General features: G+C 36.0%; 1 protein-coding gene across 2 annotated transcripts; it reads left to right on the top strand.

Moving 5' to 3' along the window:
• Nucleotides 1-726: 726 nt before the first annotated feature.
• On the top strand, nt 727-15,051 carry uap1 (UDP-N-acetylglucosamine pyrophosphorylase 1). 2 transcript variants are annotated; one of them, XM_065272665.2, is made up of 11 exons: nt 731-925; nt 1,541-1,833; nt 2,892-3,096; nt 4,086-4,261; nt 5,747-5,919; nt 9,883-10,076; nt 10,462-10,602; nt 11,171-11,359; nt 13,583-13,621; nt 14,092-14,158; nt 14,331-15,051. In XM_065272665.2, the coding sequence occupies exons 2-11, from the start codon at nt 1,557-1,559 to the stop codon at nt 14,421-14,423; spliced, it is 1,554 nt and encodes a 517-aa protein (XP_065128737.1). In that variant the 5' UTR covers nt 731-925; nt 1,541-1,556; the 3' UTR covers nt 14,424-15,051. The 2 variants fall into 2 exon arrangements, with proteins under 2 accessions (XP_065128738.1, XP_065128737.1); XM_065272666.2 differs by lacking the exon at nt 13,583-13,621 and having other exon boundaries at nt 727-925.
• The last annotated feature ends 262 nt before the right edge of the window (nt 15,052-15,313 follow it).

Raw genomic sequence — 15,313 nt, 5'->3', positions numbered from 1 at the left:
CACCATTTATTTAAAATGTTTATTGTACTTGTTATATTGATATTTAAGTGATTATTTTTTTATAATAATTTCCTACATGAAAATTAGCATAGTATACAACAATATGTATCATACTGTAGTATCAACTCGTATATTATTTGTAATTATACTATTATATAGCATAATTACTATAGTATACTATAGTATTTACCAAGTAATGTTAAAAACTCTACAGTATCTAGGAATTTTACTATATTTTACTATAGTTTTAAATACTGTAGGTTCTACTATTGTATTTTTTCATGGAGTGACTGCCAAGAAAGAAGTCCTGTAATATCTTATGTTGTAAAATATTTAACGTTTATATTTTTAGCATTATAGATATCATTATTTTATTCTGTGTATATTTGTATTGAAAATTTTTGCTTTTGTTGTAATTTCACCACAGTTTCATATGCTATATCACGTTCTTGTCCCGCCCTTGATCTGCTCGCTTATTGGTACGCCAGTTTGAAGGACTTCTCAACTGCCAAATGACAGACTGCTCGAAGATAGACACGCCCCCCTTAGAAAAACCGAAAAACCCTCGTTCGACTTCACGCGGCGCCGCGAGAACTGACAGGCGGATGACGTCAAACTACCGCGAGAGCTAGTCGAAATTAGACGCCTTCGTATGATTTCTCGAATCGCGATCGCGGTACTTTGACGTCTTCCGCTTGTCGTTTTTTTGGCGCTGCATGAAGTCGAACAAGGTTCTCTATTTACAGGAGGTCGGACTTGGGCGGGGAAAGAATGCCACTTGACTTCTCGAGTGCCACGTCAATGTGACGGAACTGGGGGAGGATCCCGGGCGAAGGCGGGGATCACTTCATACAGAAGATGTAGCTGCTGTGTTTTACTACTAAAGCGAGAGGGAAGTAGTCATTGATCAGAAGCTGCTCGGAAGGTAAGAATATAATAAAATTGTTTAATATGTCCTGATAAAACATTTCATGGGTTCGCCTCTTTACTCCAAATACTCCACTCCTGGGTTCGCCTCCGCTGGAGGCTACAGTAGAATGCCACGCGACTGATTTATTTGTAGGTTGAAATGTAAACAAATGTTTTTTACTTTTAATGCATTCTTCTACAATACAGGCAATTACGTATTAAATATGTTTTTTTTCTATATGATTTGATATGATGGGCATTGGCACCTTGCTGTCAGTCTGAATTCAAACAGCAGGCATGTAATGAATAAAGACAGCAGAAGTTTATGGAGCAGGTGTGATTCTAGGTCTGGAGTGAACGATGGTTTCGGTCTCTTATCATACCTAATTACTGTCTAGAAACAATATAGATTACCAGAAACGATCTTTGCTTTCCTGGCATCCACAAATAAGATATTTATCTCTTTATTGAAGTAAAGATCTCTCATGACCTGAGCCTCTGCCCATCTAAAGTTTGCCTGAGCACGTAGGCAATGAAGTTATCAATTTATGGGTGGGATAGTATAGGTGTACAACCCAGGCGATTCATTGACTCTTAGATAATCTGTGTCGCTTTGTTTCTACTCTTCCAGACCTGACAGAGTGACCATGGACACCACAAAACTATCTGAGAGACTCGCCGAAGCTGGGCAGTCTCACATCCTACAGTTTTGGGACCAGCTGAGCCCAGAGGAACAATCCGACATGGGTCTCGATTTGGAGAACATGAACTTCATAGAAATCAATACGTTTTTCCAAAATGCTATGAAGATTTCTGGTCAAAGCTCTCAGGAGAAGGTGGACAGTAGGATGGAGCCAGTTCCCCGAGAGGTTTTGGGCAGTGTGACACGAGACAGTGGATGTCTTAAAGAATGGGAAAAAGAGGGTGAGTTTCATCTCAATCATATTATTTTGAGTTTTCCTTTGCGACAAGATAGCGTAAACTATCCAAAGCCGGTTTAGCTGGTCCTTCAGTCTGGCCAAGCTCTAGAAACTGGTCTAGCAGTATTTAACAGAGCAATAAGGTCACTGCGGCCTTTAAAGCAGGTTAAGTTTCGATAAAAAAAACCCAAATATGATTAAATGTTAGTTACAAAACTATTGTTAAGAAACATTGCACAACACAATAGAAAAAGGTCCACACCCAACTGGACCTCAGAAAGCAAACTCAACCCTAAAGTGAAAACAACAACTTTTCACTGTGTCTAAAGCAGCCACTGTAATGTTCAAATACAATAAGTTACAATATTTGTATAAATATGTTTTTTTTTATCCAAGTACTCCACTCTTGGGGGATAATGCTTCAATGAGGGGTTGAAAACATCTGGTTCTGGTCAAATGTGACGCAAATAGCTTTCCCCAAGTCATGTTGAGCTCATTCAGTATTATATCATCTTTAAAAAGTTCACATTGCTATGACACATGGAGACTTTTATGTGTTTTCTTTGTCATATGTTTGTGTGATTTCTAAAGCTAATAGCATATTTATGGCGGTGTGTTGGTAAGTTAGTAATAAACATAACTGCTCCAGTCAGGAGCTTGTTTTTAAAACTTATATAACCAGCCTGGTGATGCAAGATACCAATTAATTTAGCGATTATTCTCTTGGACATATCACAGTAGTTAATGATGATAGTAGTTATGATGCTGTGGAAACATCTGCTTGGTAACCACACTGCTCGATTGAACCATCTAGAGTACTGGGAGCCAAAGCAGTGCAAGTGGGGCTTATAAACAACACAAATGATAATCATCCCTATTATCTCTGAATAATTCTACAAAAACGTATTTATGTATTTTTTTTCTCGTTATGGCTAGATTAAATTACACTTGTACAGTCAAATTGAGTCAATAATGTAGTATATTTGCAAGAATGACTTATGTTTGCTGACATTTTTATCACCTTTAAGCTCGAGTGACCTAACCGTCCATCATTTCACACAGGACTGCGCTGTATATCTGAGAACAAAGTGGCAGTTCTTCTGCTGGCTGGGGGTCAGGGCACACGGTTGGGAGTACCATATCCGAAAGGCATGTACGACGTTGGGCTCCCCTCCCACAAAACCCTCTTTCAGATCCAGGCCGAACGCATCCGTAGACTTGAACAGCTTGCTGAAAAACTACATGCTAAGAAATGCTGCATTCCATGGTGAGATGATCGTCAGATTCACGAATGAAGCGTATTTTGTTACTATGCAATCACGGTATCAACTGTGAAAAGGAAATTTAACACAGCCGGTTACAGGGAAGCAAAGTTTTTGATCTGGTCAATGATTGTTAAATGTCTTGGGTTGCCAAACTTGTTTTGATGTTGAGGAAGTCTTTCCCTTCTGTTGAAAATTCTTTTCCTTCTCACAATGCAAGTTCGCTACCCCACAGTAAATATCTTAGCGTAAATCGGTCAGCATGAAATTGGACTGACATCATAACAGCATGTCGTCTGAAGTAAATAGGTCAGACTGTACAAAACAGCTATATTTTAGTTTCTGTTTAGCAAAATTGATATCTGAAAAAATACTTGGAACACAGTTGTCTGATGATCAGATCTATTTACATCATTATTTAATGGCAGATGGTTTACAGTGGTACAAACTTTTACAAAAGTTTACAGTGGTTTACAAAAGTTCAAACTTTTGTTTCATTCAAATATTTAGTTTTGAAATGTTTTATGTCATACATTTTCTTTGAGGGGCCACGTAATGTAAGCATTATTACCATTTAAAGACATAGTTCACCCAAAAAATGAAAATTCTGTTATCATTTACTCCCCCTTATGTTGATTTAAACCTTTGTAAGTGTATTGTTCTGCTGAACACAAAGGAAGATATTTTGTAACCAAACAGTTTTGGAGCACCATTGACTTCCATAGTATTTTTTATCCTACTATGGAAGTCAAGGGGTACTCAAAAATGGTGTCTGTTTATGGTTTGTATGTTGTACCATGGTTGCATGCCTAAATATTTGATAAAATCTAATGTGACCTTATGTGTTATTTTTTCCTTTTAGTATGTTATGTAATTCTGTGTGTTTAATTGCTGTGCCACCATTAGCACCAAATGGAATATGAAAACATTTTACATTTTGAGCATGTATGCTAAGATTAAGTGCAATGACATTTCCAATGTTCCTATTTTTCAGGTACATCATGACAAGTGGCAGGACAATGGACATGACCAAAGAGTTCTTCTTACAGCATAAATACTTTGGACTGAAGAAAGAAAATGTGTTATTCTTTCAGCAAGGCATGCTTCCTGCTATGGACTTCAATGGGAAAATTATTCTAGAGGGCAAAGGCAAACTAGCCATGGCACCAGGTGAATTTTTAAAGAATGGTTTACTTAATATTATCAATTAAAAAAGTATTTTCCAAACACGTTTAGGTATGGGATCGTACACTGTAGGTATAAGCATGTCACTAAATTGCTTATATTATCAGCAGTCTTCTTGTATTCTATTGTTACCAGTTCTGGATTTTTAGTTTTGTTTTTCTTTCCAAAAACAGACAGTTTTCTGTTTCTATTTTTGTAAAAAAAAAAAAAAAAAAAGATCTAAATCAGTACTTTTTAACCAGCATTTATTAACTATTTAGCTCAGAGCTAAGAGCCAATGAGCACATAAATATTTTTGTATTATTATACATTTATATTAGAGCTGGGCATAGATTAATGTAGATACAAAATAAAAGTTATTTTTTGCATAACATATGAGTTTGTGCTGTGTGTAATATTATGTATATATAAATACACACACATTCATGTATGTATGTATTTAAGAAACATTTTCATATATTTAGTTATATGTTTATATATTCTAAATTATATATAAATAAAAAAAACATTTCTTAAATGTATGTATGTATATATGTATGTTTGTGTGTTTAAATATACATAATATTTACACACATCACAAACTCATATATTATGCAAAAAAGTACTTTTATTTTGTATGAGATTAATCTCGATTAATCTATGCCCAGGCCTAATTTATATACAGTAGTAATTCTCGGTCATCTTTGAATAACATTTAGCATTTACTTGTTTATATTACAGAAATAAATATACAGGATTGGTAACGCTTTTCAATAAGGGTGTATTAGTAAACATTAGTAAATGCATTAGCTAACATGAACAAACAATAAGCAATATAGTTTAGCATGCAGTTAATTATGTTAGTTTATTATTTATTGTTAAAAGTTAAAACGCCTGTTTTTATAAATGTATTAGTAAATGTCGAATTAACATGAACAAATTTAATAAATGCTATAGAAAAGTGGTTCTCAAATGGGAGTGCCGTGGCATTTTATAAAATAAATGAATTTATCATAAATTCTGTGTAATTAAATCTCAGAAAAATAACGCTACTGACCAACAGCACTACAGTGTAAAATTGTATATGCTTTGTTTAATTCAAATATTAATTTTTGAAATGTTTTATGTCATACATTTTCCATGTAGGGATGCACTGTATACAAGCGGGGCTGCACGCCAAAAACAGTTTGAGAACCAGTGCTGTAGAAGTATTGTTCAATGTTAGTTTATGTTAACTATGTTAGTTCACAAATACAACCTTATTGTTAAGTGTTGCTGATTAATTTATAGAAATTGCCAATGACATCCCCCCCATTCTGACCTTATTTAACCCTGGAGAACCCAAAAAACCCTTATCTTAGCATCAATTTGCATTGGCCAAATTTATCCCCGTGGGTTCTCCAGGGTTAAATGGTACATGTTTGATGTTTTGATACAACGTGTAGCGTTAAATGCTCAATGCCTGCTATATTTATTCATTTTTCATTTCAGATGGAAATGGTGGTCTGTACAGAGCTCTGGGTACACAGAAGATTGTAGATGACATGAAGAAGAGAGGAATATCTTACATCCATGTTTACTGCGTGGACAACATCCTTGTGAAAGTTGCTGACCCTGCTTTCATTGGTTTCTGTTCACTTAAAGGAGCAGACTGTGGTGCAAAGGTGAGTCATTAACATATCTAGCCCCACCCGCCGAAGTATGTCCTGGTGCATTACGTACTGGTACAGGAGTCATTATGCAAATATGTTTGTGTTTTAAGCGGGTGTGTTTCCTTAAGCTTCTTTACCATGACTGTGTGTTGTTTAGTTTGGGCAAGTTATTCATTGTAACGTGACGCTAAGTACAGTTTTTACATAAGGTAAAGAAAAATCCATTTTGTTAGTCCACTAGATGGAGCAGCTGCTCAGAAGAAAATCTTTATTTTTGTACAGTATTTGTTTTATTAAACTTAAACAAGCATGACTGCACAGTGTAGTTGGAAAATCATAAACATCCCTCTTTTTTTGGGGCTTTTTGGCTTTATTTATAAATGGACATTAACTTGAGAGTTGACACAGGTCATATTCAAACCAAAATCAATGTAACAAAATGTGATCAGCACATTACTTAATTTTTTTAAAGACTTTTTTTATTCCACAGCAAACACGTATAATCAATTTTTATTTATTAGAAATAAAATGCAAACCGTTGAATGCAGTCATGGTAACATGTTACTCATGGGCCTTTTTGCAGCCTGTGTACTCTACAGCAAGACGTCGAAAAGTGATTTTACAAGGAACAGTGGTTATGCAGAAAATTTAAATAGTCTCCAGTCAAGAGCTAAATTGCTTTTAAAACTTATATAACCAGCCTGGTGATGCAGGATACCAATTAATTTAGCCATTATTCTCTTTGACGTATCACAGTATTTAATATGATGCTGTGGAAACATCTGCTTGGTAACCACAATGCTCGATTGAACCATCTACAGTACTGAGGGCCGAAGCAATGCTGCGTGTAATTCTAGTCTTAAGTGTATACTTAGTCTTATTTGTTGATGTCTAGTTTTTAACCGTACAATATGGCTACACAAAGTATGTGGGTCCCCTTCAAATTAAAGGTTTGTCTTCTTCAGTTTAGTCCAGACAATAACTGTTAGCAGAGGGCCTTTTCTGTTCAAGCATGACCCTGAACGCATATTGAAGTGATTAACTGAGTTTGGGGTGAAGGACTCAGCAAGGACTAGGACTAAGTCTAGACCTAAACACCTTTGGGATAAATCGGAATGCCATTGCTATGGATGACCTCATTGACGCTTTTGTTTCTGAATGTCAGAAAATCCCTGAAGCCATGTTCCGACATCTGGTGGATAGCCTTTCCAGAAAAGTGGAAGCTGTTAGCACATACACCCTTAAAAATAAAGGTTATGTTCTTTGTCTGAAACTTGAACAACGTTCATAGAATCTTACTGGTTGTTTTAAATGGAAAAAGTTTGACAGACCATAAAAAGGTATGAAATGGTTTGTTCGTTTAGGAACCTTTAAATAAAAGGACCTTTTGAGAACCAAAAATGGAATCACTGCAGTGCACAGAACCCTTTTTAGCACCTTAATTTTTAAGAGTGTACTCCTTATGAATCCCATTGGTTTTGAAAGTGAACTATTGTAGCTCATATGGGTCCACATACTTTTGGCTATTTGCTGAATCAAGACATTTCAATGCTATCGAATGGCAATTCGCATGTATTTTATGAGGTGGCTAATTCGTACGACCAAATTTGTACGTTTTTGTACAATTTGCTTTTGCCCCTGTGATGCTAGGGTGAGGTTTCGTTATTGGTTTTTGTATGAATATTGGACATTTTTGTATGATTCACTTGGTAAAAACTCATTCGAATTAGCCAGCTCGTAAAATAGGTATGAATTCCAGTGAGATCAGATTTTATGACAAATGGTCGATATTAGTTGACTACTAATAATGCAGAATATGACGTCATATAAAGCATGTCATACATTTTTGTGGCTTTGAATGTTTAACTATTAACAAAGTGAACCCACTGGATTTTCCTGTGTGACGAGACTGTGTAATCTAGTAACTATGCAGCATTCCCTAGAATCAGGAAGTACTTGTTTTGCTATGTCAAAGCAGTTCAAATATTTTTCTAATATATTTCTCCCATATTTATTTTATCTGTCTAGGCATGTTTAAATCCAGTAATTAGTTTTATCCACACATTAAAGGGACACTCCACTTTTTTGAAAATATGCTCATTTTCCATCTCCCCTTGAGGTTAAAATTTGATTCTTACCGTTTTGGAATCCATTCAGCTGATCTCCAGGTCTGGCTGTACCACTTTTAGCATAGCTTAGCATAATCCATTGAATCTTATTAGACCATTAGCATCTCAAAAATAACCGAAGAGTTTTAATATTTTTCCTATTTTGTAAGATTATTTAAGACTCTTCTGTAGTTACATTGTGTACTAAGACCGATGGAAAATTAAAAGTTAAGATTTTCTTGCCCGATACGGCTAGGAACTATACTCTCATCCTGGCGTAATAATCAAGGACTTTGCTGCCGTACCATGGCTGAAGGAGGCGCAATGATATTACACAGTGCCTGAAAATAGTCCCCTGCTATTGAAAGTTACCAAGGGGACTATTTTTAGGCGCTATGTAATATCAGTGCGCTTGCGGCAGCAAAGTCCTTGATTATTACGCCAGAATGAGAGTATATTTCCTAGTCATATCGTCATATAACTTTTAATTTTCTGTCGGTCTTAGAACACAATGTAACTACAGAAGAGTCAAGTTTTAAAGGGGGAAAAATATTGAAACTCTTTGGTCATTTTGAGCATGATGCTAATGGTCTAATCAGATTCATTGGATTATGTTAAGCTATGCTAAAAGTGGTACCGCCAGACCCGGAGATCGGCTGAATGGATTCCAAAATGGTAAACATCAAATGTTTAACTCTAGGGGAGCTGGAAAATGAGCATATTTTCAAAAAAGTGGAGTGTCTCTTTAACTCTCTTACACGCATAAGTGCAATTTAGCATCTCAAATGCACCTAATCCATGCATCTTTGCACTGTGGCTGGAACCCGGAGACACTATTTGATTCACAAGAAATATTTGCATGTGATCAGACATAAACACTGAACAGCTGGGTTTGAATACTGAGATGATTAAAGCTGCTAGTAATTTAACAGTTCCTGCGTGACGGGGGAACTGCGCAAAGAAAACTCAGACCCACCCACTCCTCGATTTCTAAAGCATGCTCTTAAAGTGGCTTTAGCTAGAATCCTCCTCCCCAATGCAATCCCTTCATCATCTCAGACTGGTTTGTAATTTGTTACTATGATGAATGGAAAGGGTTTTCTGCCATTGCCTCTGCAGTAATTTAGTACAGACCTCAGGCAAGCACAGGATGGAGTGTGTGGTCTTCTCCATTCAAACACATGGGGGCTTGTTTAAAACTGGCACAAAAGTGACATTTCTGTGTTGGTAAATGTATCTTTTCAACTTGATTTGTGTTGAAAGTGACTGTCGGCACCAGATGGCTACATATGCGTTTTTAAATCAAACCTTGCCATACTTAAGACAAATTGTTCTGGAAATTGGAAATTCTCCGTCTGATACAAGCTTAATGGCGTTTGATAAACGACACAAAAATGCGATGACTAACAAGAGTTTACAGAATTTACTGTGAATTCATTTATTGGTTTTATGTTTTATAGACTTTATTTGATCCAAAATTGAGTCTTAAAATCCTAATGTTATGATTTGTTAAATTAAATGTGGCATGTCCATACCAAGTCCTCTATGTGTGAATTATAATACAAATAAAGCCAAAAACACACATTGTTTTATTTATATAGCACTTTAAAGAAGTGCTTTAAAGGTCCACTGTGTTGATTTTTAGCGCCATCTAGTGGTGCTCACCTCTCCCTTACAAAACCCAAAGTGAAGCTACAGTAGCCGCCACATGACAAACATGTCATCGTCTGAGACAACAAAGTGACAAAACGCGCTCTTTAGACCAGTTTGTCTGAAGATCCTTTTAAAAGTGACACAATGACAATACAGCATTAATATTGAATATTTGCAGCTGCTAAGTGCATCAATGTTTGCTTCTGATTGACAGGTTGTAGAAAAGACTAATCCAACTGAGGCAGTGGGTGTGGTCTGTAAAGTAGATGGGCGATATCAAGTGGTGGAGTACAGCGAGATCACCTTGGCCACAGCGGAGAAGCGCAGCTCCGATGGTCGGCTCATGTTCAACTCCGGCAACATAGCCAATCACTTCTTCACCCTCGAATTCCTCAGCGAGATCGTGAGGCAAGTGCTTCAGTCTTTATATTAAAATTTTATAAATAATTTTAATTGAATAGCTGAGGTATTTCGATTTATTTAGTTCTTAGGCAGTCATTTTAAAAACTACACCTACATCTTTAAGCTATTTCCAATGAGGTTTGCCATCTTGTAAACAGTAGATGGGATGGAAGTGACTTGAATGTGCACTGAGAATATGAGGTAAAGTCAGGAAAGGGAACATCTGCAGTTCTTAAGCGTCTGGTATTTTAAACACAGATGGCTTTGCCAGACATGTTCTCTTATTGTAATTTGTATGAAATTTTAACTGAAAGAACATGCTTCGCTTTTCCGTCTGTCTCGGTCTGCGCGTCCGTCTTTCTGTCTTCATCGCTCTCTATCTGTTTTCCAGGACTTACGAGCCGCAGCTGCAACACCATGTGGCACAGAAGAAGATTCCCTTTGTGAACACGCAAGGACAGCTAATCAAACCTGACAAACCCAACGGAATTAAGATGGAAAAATTTGTCTTCGACATATTCCAGTTTGCCAAGTTAGTGCCAGGACTCATTCCGTCCCTGTTTTTAGTATATAGGCCATTGGCAGGGAGAGTCTTCCTGATTTTACCAAGTTGAGCGAAGTTTTGGATAGTGGTAGGATCAGAGTGCTGAATGTATGTAAAGTAAAACCCTGATGAGCCGACGCTGTAAATGAGAAGGATTAGGCGGATATTCCATCTTCTTTGATGAATCCCATGCGTGCTGTCAGTTAGGACAGTCATTACGTCAGTCCAAAGTCATTGAGTTTCCCTCAGGCTCGCATTTTTAGAAAATAAAAGGTTCTCGTTTGTAAAGTGAAGATGCACAGAACCTCCCAAATCTCTTAAAGGCTATAATTGAGTTAAATCACATACCAAAACAATAATGTAGTGAATGCTGTCTTTGTTCTGAAAAAAATTTAATGGAATCTAGTAAACAAACTTGAAATTCTTGATGCATCCTGTTTTTCTTTGTTTTTAAGGGATTATGAACAGTGACTATTAATAGAAATGTTTAAATTGTGTGTCGATTGCCGTCTTTTTGTTTACTACCTTTGTTTGATTTTTTTTGTGTGTGTGGCAGAAAGTTTGTGGTATATGAAGTTCTGAGAGAAGATGAGTTTTCTCCTTTGAAGAATGCAGATAGTCAAGATGGTAAGGACAACCCCACTACAGCTCGCCATGCCCTCATGTCCCTGCATCACCGTTGGATCTTAAATGCTGGAGGGAATTTCGTTGACGAGAATGGAACTCATATACCTGCTATACCCAGGTGAGACGTACATCCACACATGACCGTATCATTACAAACTTGTATGCTGGTATTACTTACATTGAACACGAAAGGAGAAATTAAAAAAAAATCCCTATTGTCGTAGTTTTCATAGTTTCCATTGGAGTCAAGAAAAAACATAGAAGAATGGCATTAAAAAAAAACATTTATTTAGCCAATATGACCTACAGCAGGGGTCTTTAACTACTCTCTTCGAGGGCCAGATTTAAAAATTGTAAATATGATGCAGGCCAAACTTTTACCCCTAGTTTTACCTTTTATATATGTTTTACTTTTACACACACACACACACACACACACACACACACACACGTATATTATTATTATTATTATTTTATTAATATTATACTATTATTATTATATAAATTATGTTGTTTATGTTACTTTTGTTATAGGTCATATATTTAAAATGCACAAAAAAGATGCACACAATATTTGCCTGTTAATTACTGAAAACTAAAAATAGTCAACAGATGTATTTTTGTATTGCGTTTCTTTTGTTTATAACTGTTTAGCTTTTATAAATGGTTACCTTTCAGCTATTCACAAAATACAGCCAGTCTTCTCCTAATGACTAAAACAGTTTTATATATATATATATTATATATATATATATATATATATATATATATATATATATATATATATATATATATATATATATATATATTATTAAAGATATATAGTCTAAACCATCTTTCCTTTGGACATTACAGTCTGAGTTCTGCCCCTAGTGGCAGTTGTAATGAAATTTCAGTTTAATAGTAAACTCGTGTCAACATAGGAAACAAGTGCATTCCAGCACAAGAGCCTTCAATCTATGAATATATTTATACTTAATCAGTAATCAATAGTTTTTAAAGGATTCAAGTGTTACTGATAAAGTTGAACAAAAAAGGGTTAATAATTGTCCCCTTTGCACACAGTGTTTTTGACTGGAACAAACTGAAATACATCAATTACTTTCGGTGTGTCACATGCAAACAGTGTAGCGCGGTGTAGTTGAACAAGTTTATTTTATTCAATGCATCCAAAGCTCAAATTGGATCCAAAAATTAAGCACCCGCAGATAGTTGGCGCCCCACGCAACCCCTTTTCAACTCTCCTTCCAGATTATTGGCTGTCATTTGTGGAAAAGTGGCTTTACAGTAACCATGCTGATTTTAAATCAGTCAAAGATGACCGGCGGGACAGATAAACATGATTGGAGGGCTGCATTTGGCCCGTGGGTCGCCAGTTGACTAGCCCTGACTTACAGTATACACTATATTAAAGGTACAATGTGGGACTTTTAATATAATATACATAACATATTTTATCAGTGGTGTATAAAGACTTTACAAAATAAACCGTATTGTTTTCCACCTTAGAACGAGCCGTTTATTTTTACATACATCCGGGTCCCCTTACATGGAGGTCGCCATTTTGTGCTGTCATGTTTCTACAGTAGCCTTAAACGGACAAACTGCTTTATAGAGACGATGACGTGTTTTCCTGTGGGGGCTACTGTAGCTTCACTACGCGTTTCTAAAAGGAGGGGTGAGCTGTGGACTGTGCCGTTGGTTGCAATTCACAGTCTCACCGCTAGATGCCGCCAAAAGTTCCACATTGCACCTTTAAAGTGTTTTCAAAATTAGCATAGCTTTTTGTAAACAATAAACTAAAATTGAATTTGTTATTCAATGAAATCATTATATTCATCTGCTTATTCAACAAAGTATGAGAACTGAGTATTATGGCATCTACTGTGACCAATCGGAATAAATTTGAATCATTGTACATTCAATAAAAGTGTCAGTGAATAACAAATTCAATTCAGTCTATCAGTCAAATAAAGTTTTTAAATGATTTCAGATTACCTGAAACATAGCACACAAATAATACTACAGTCTACCTTTTTGGCATTTTTATTGCCAACCTTTTCGGAGGTTGACAGGCATTTATGCTGTTTTAGACAATTCTTAAAAAAAACCTGCATCATACAGGTTTAAAACCGCATGCAGGGTAGTGCATAAATAATGCCAGAATTTTATCTTTTAGGTAACTTACTTAAATCCCATTAAGTCTCCACTCATTCATTGTTACATACATTTCTTTCCCACCCATTGCATGTGTATCATTTTTTCTTTACTGAGGTCAATGACACATTCACATTGTTTTCTTCAGTTATTGTGTAACCACACTATTTCCTAACGTTTCTAGAGATGGACCAGCAGGGACGGTCACTCCTGAAGTCAGCCAGTCAGTATCTATTTTCACTGTCGTATGTACATAGTGCATGGTGATGGGGCTTCGCTCTTAGCGTGGCTGTTAGAGCTCAGTGGGTGAAGGTGTCATATCCAAGACATGACCGTGGCAAAGGTTCGCATCTTTTAACCGGCTCTGACCCAGAAGGCAACTACTAACCAGCTGAATAAAATGCATGATGGGAATAGGGATCAGGCATGCCGAGCAATCCGTTTTGAAGTAATTTAACAAATAATCATTTTGCATAAAGTGATTTAACAAATGTATCGCCAATGCTTTGATCTGAGGTGTTTAATCTTTAATCTGGTGAATTGTTGATTACGGAAGTGGATGTGCCGTCATTTTATTTTATTTTATTTGATATGAAATGTCATTGCATAAAATCATTTCATATCATTCATCTGACTAGCCATAGACTAGCAGATGCCCATTTTTAACCAATTTTGCTGCTCTGTCCATCACAGCCTCAAGGATGGAACAGACCTGCCAATCAAATGTGAGATCTGTCCTCTTGTATCTTATGGTGGTGAGGTAAGAGGTCTTTTTTTCTTCATCTGAAGAGTAATCTAGATTTATTATTTACCTAATGTGGTAAATGTAAACCTTGCGTATCGTGTATGTTTCACATAAAGGCAGTCTCATTATGTCGCTCTTGAAGTATTTTGGGATGAATTAAGATCTAATAGTTTCTCTTTTTTCCAAGGGGTTGGAACATCTTGTGAACGGACGAGCGTTCCAGCCCTCTTTGATGATCGATGAGAGCGGCGTCCATGAGCTCGTGAAGAATGGCCTGTAAAGCCAGAGCTGTCTGCTGCACTTCTCCTCTCTATATATTACTTTATCATCTTTATATTACTTCCTGTCGAGGTGGAGGAAACTGTGAAATTCTTGTGCAATAAAAATGAAGGAAGGGGCCACATGGAAGTCATAATCAAACGTTATATGATCAAACTATTTATTTTGTGAAGACTTATTTTTATATCAGTGCTCATTTTGTTCTAGAACTGGATCATGTTTAGGCCTTTAATTTATGAATACAACACAGACTTACATGATACACAATGGTAAATGGTTTAGTTGTTGTTGTTTTTTTTTGAATGGACACTTTTAAGATTTTATGTATTTTTGTTTAATTTTCTACACTCAATGCATATAAAAAAAAAACATAAATCAATGTAAAAACTATGGTACTAAGGTTTTGTCTCTATGCATGTCTATCAATGACAAAAAAATATTTTTCATCTGTAAAATGAGATTGAATCAAATTTTCTAGCACAGTTTCTGATTGTTGCTGCAACTTGCTCAAGCCCGTTAGTAAGTTTGTGATCTATAACAGTCTCATTTTTCTATTAAACTTTATTGTGTCTAATTAGCCATTCTCCTGTCAATGTATTTGTGCACATCCCTTAAAAATAATTCATTCATTTTGTGTATTGTGTGATTTTGTGTGTGTGTATTTGTGTTTACCACCAGGTAATTAGAAAGCAATGAATAACTAGAATCTTCCTCATTTCTGAAATGTTTCTGCATCACTTTACACCTGATGAATGCCGAAAAGATTCAAGTGTGTGATTAGTATAAACAAACGCGTTTTCAAAATCTGCCTTAAGCACAGAAAATACTGTCGTACACTGAAAGCATTTCCTTTTTTTCATATTTCTTGGATTTGATTCGTCTTAGCAACTG

The sequence above is a fragment of the Paramisgurnus dabryanus genome, chromosome 7 (genome assembly GCF_030506205.2).
Source record: "Paramisgurnus dabryanus chromosome 7, PD_genome_1.1, whole genome shotgun sequence".
NCBI lineage: Eukaryota > Metazoa > Chordata > Actinopteri > Cypriniformes > Cobitidae > Paramisgurnus > Paramisgurnus dabryanus.
This window is presented reverse-complemented; position numbering and strand designations above follow the sequence as displayed.

Coding starts and splice junctions, on each gene's coding strand:
- uap1 (XM_065272665.2), top strand. CDS start 1,557: ATGGACACCACAAAACTATCTGAGAGACTCGCCGAAGCTGGGCAGTCT. Junction 10,603..11,170: donor GACATATTCCAGTTTGCCAA/GTTAGTGCCAGG, acceptor TGTGTGTGGCAG/AAAGTTTGTGGTATATGAAG. Junction 13,622..14,091: donor GTCACTCCTGAAGTCAGCCA/GTCAGTATCTAT, acceptor TGTCCATCACAG/CCTCAAGGATGGAACAGACC.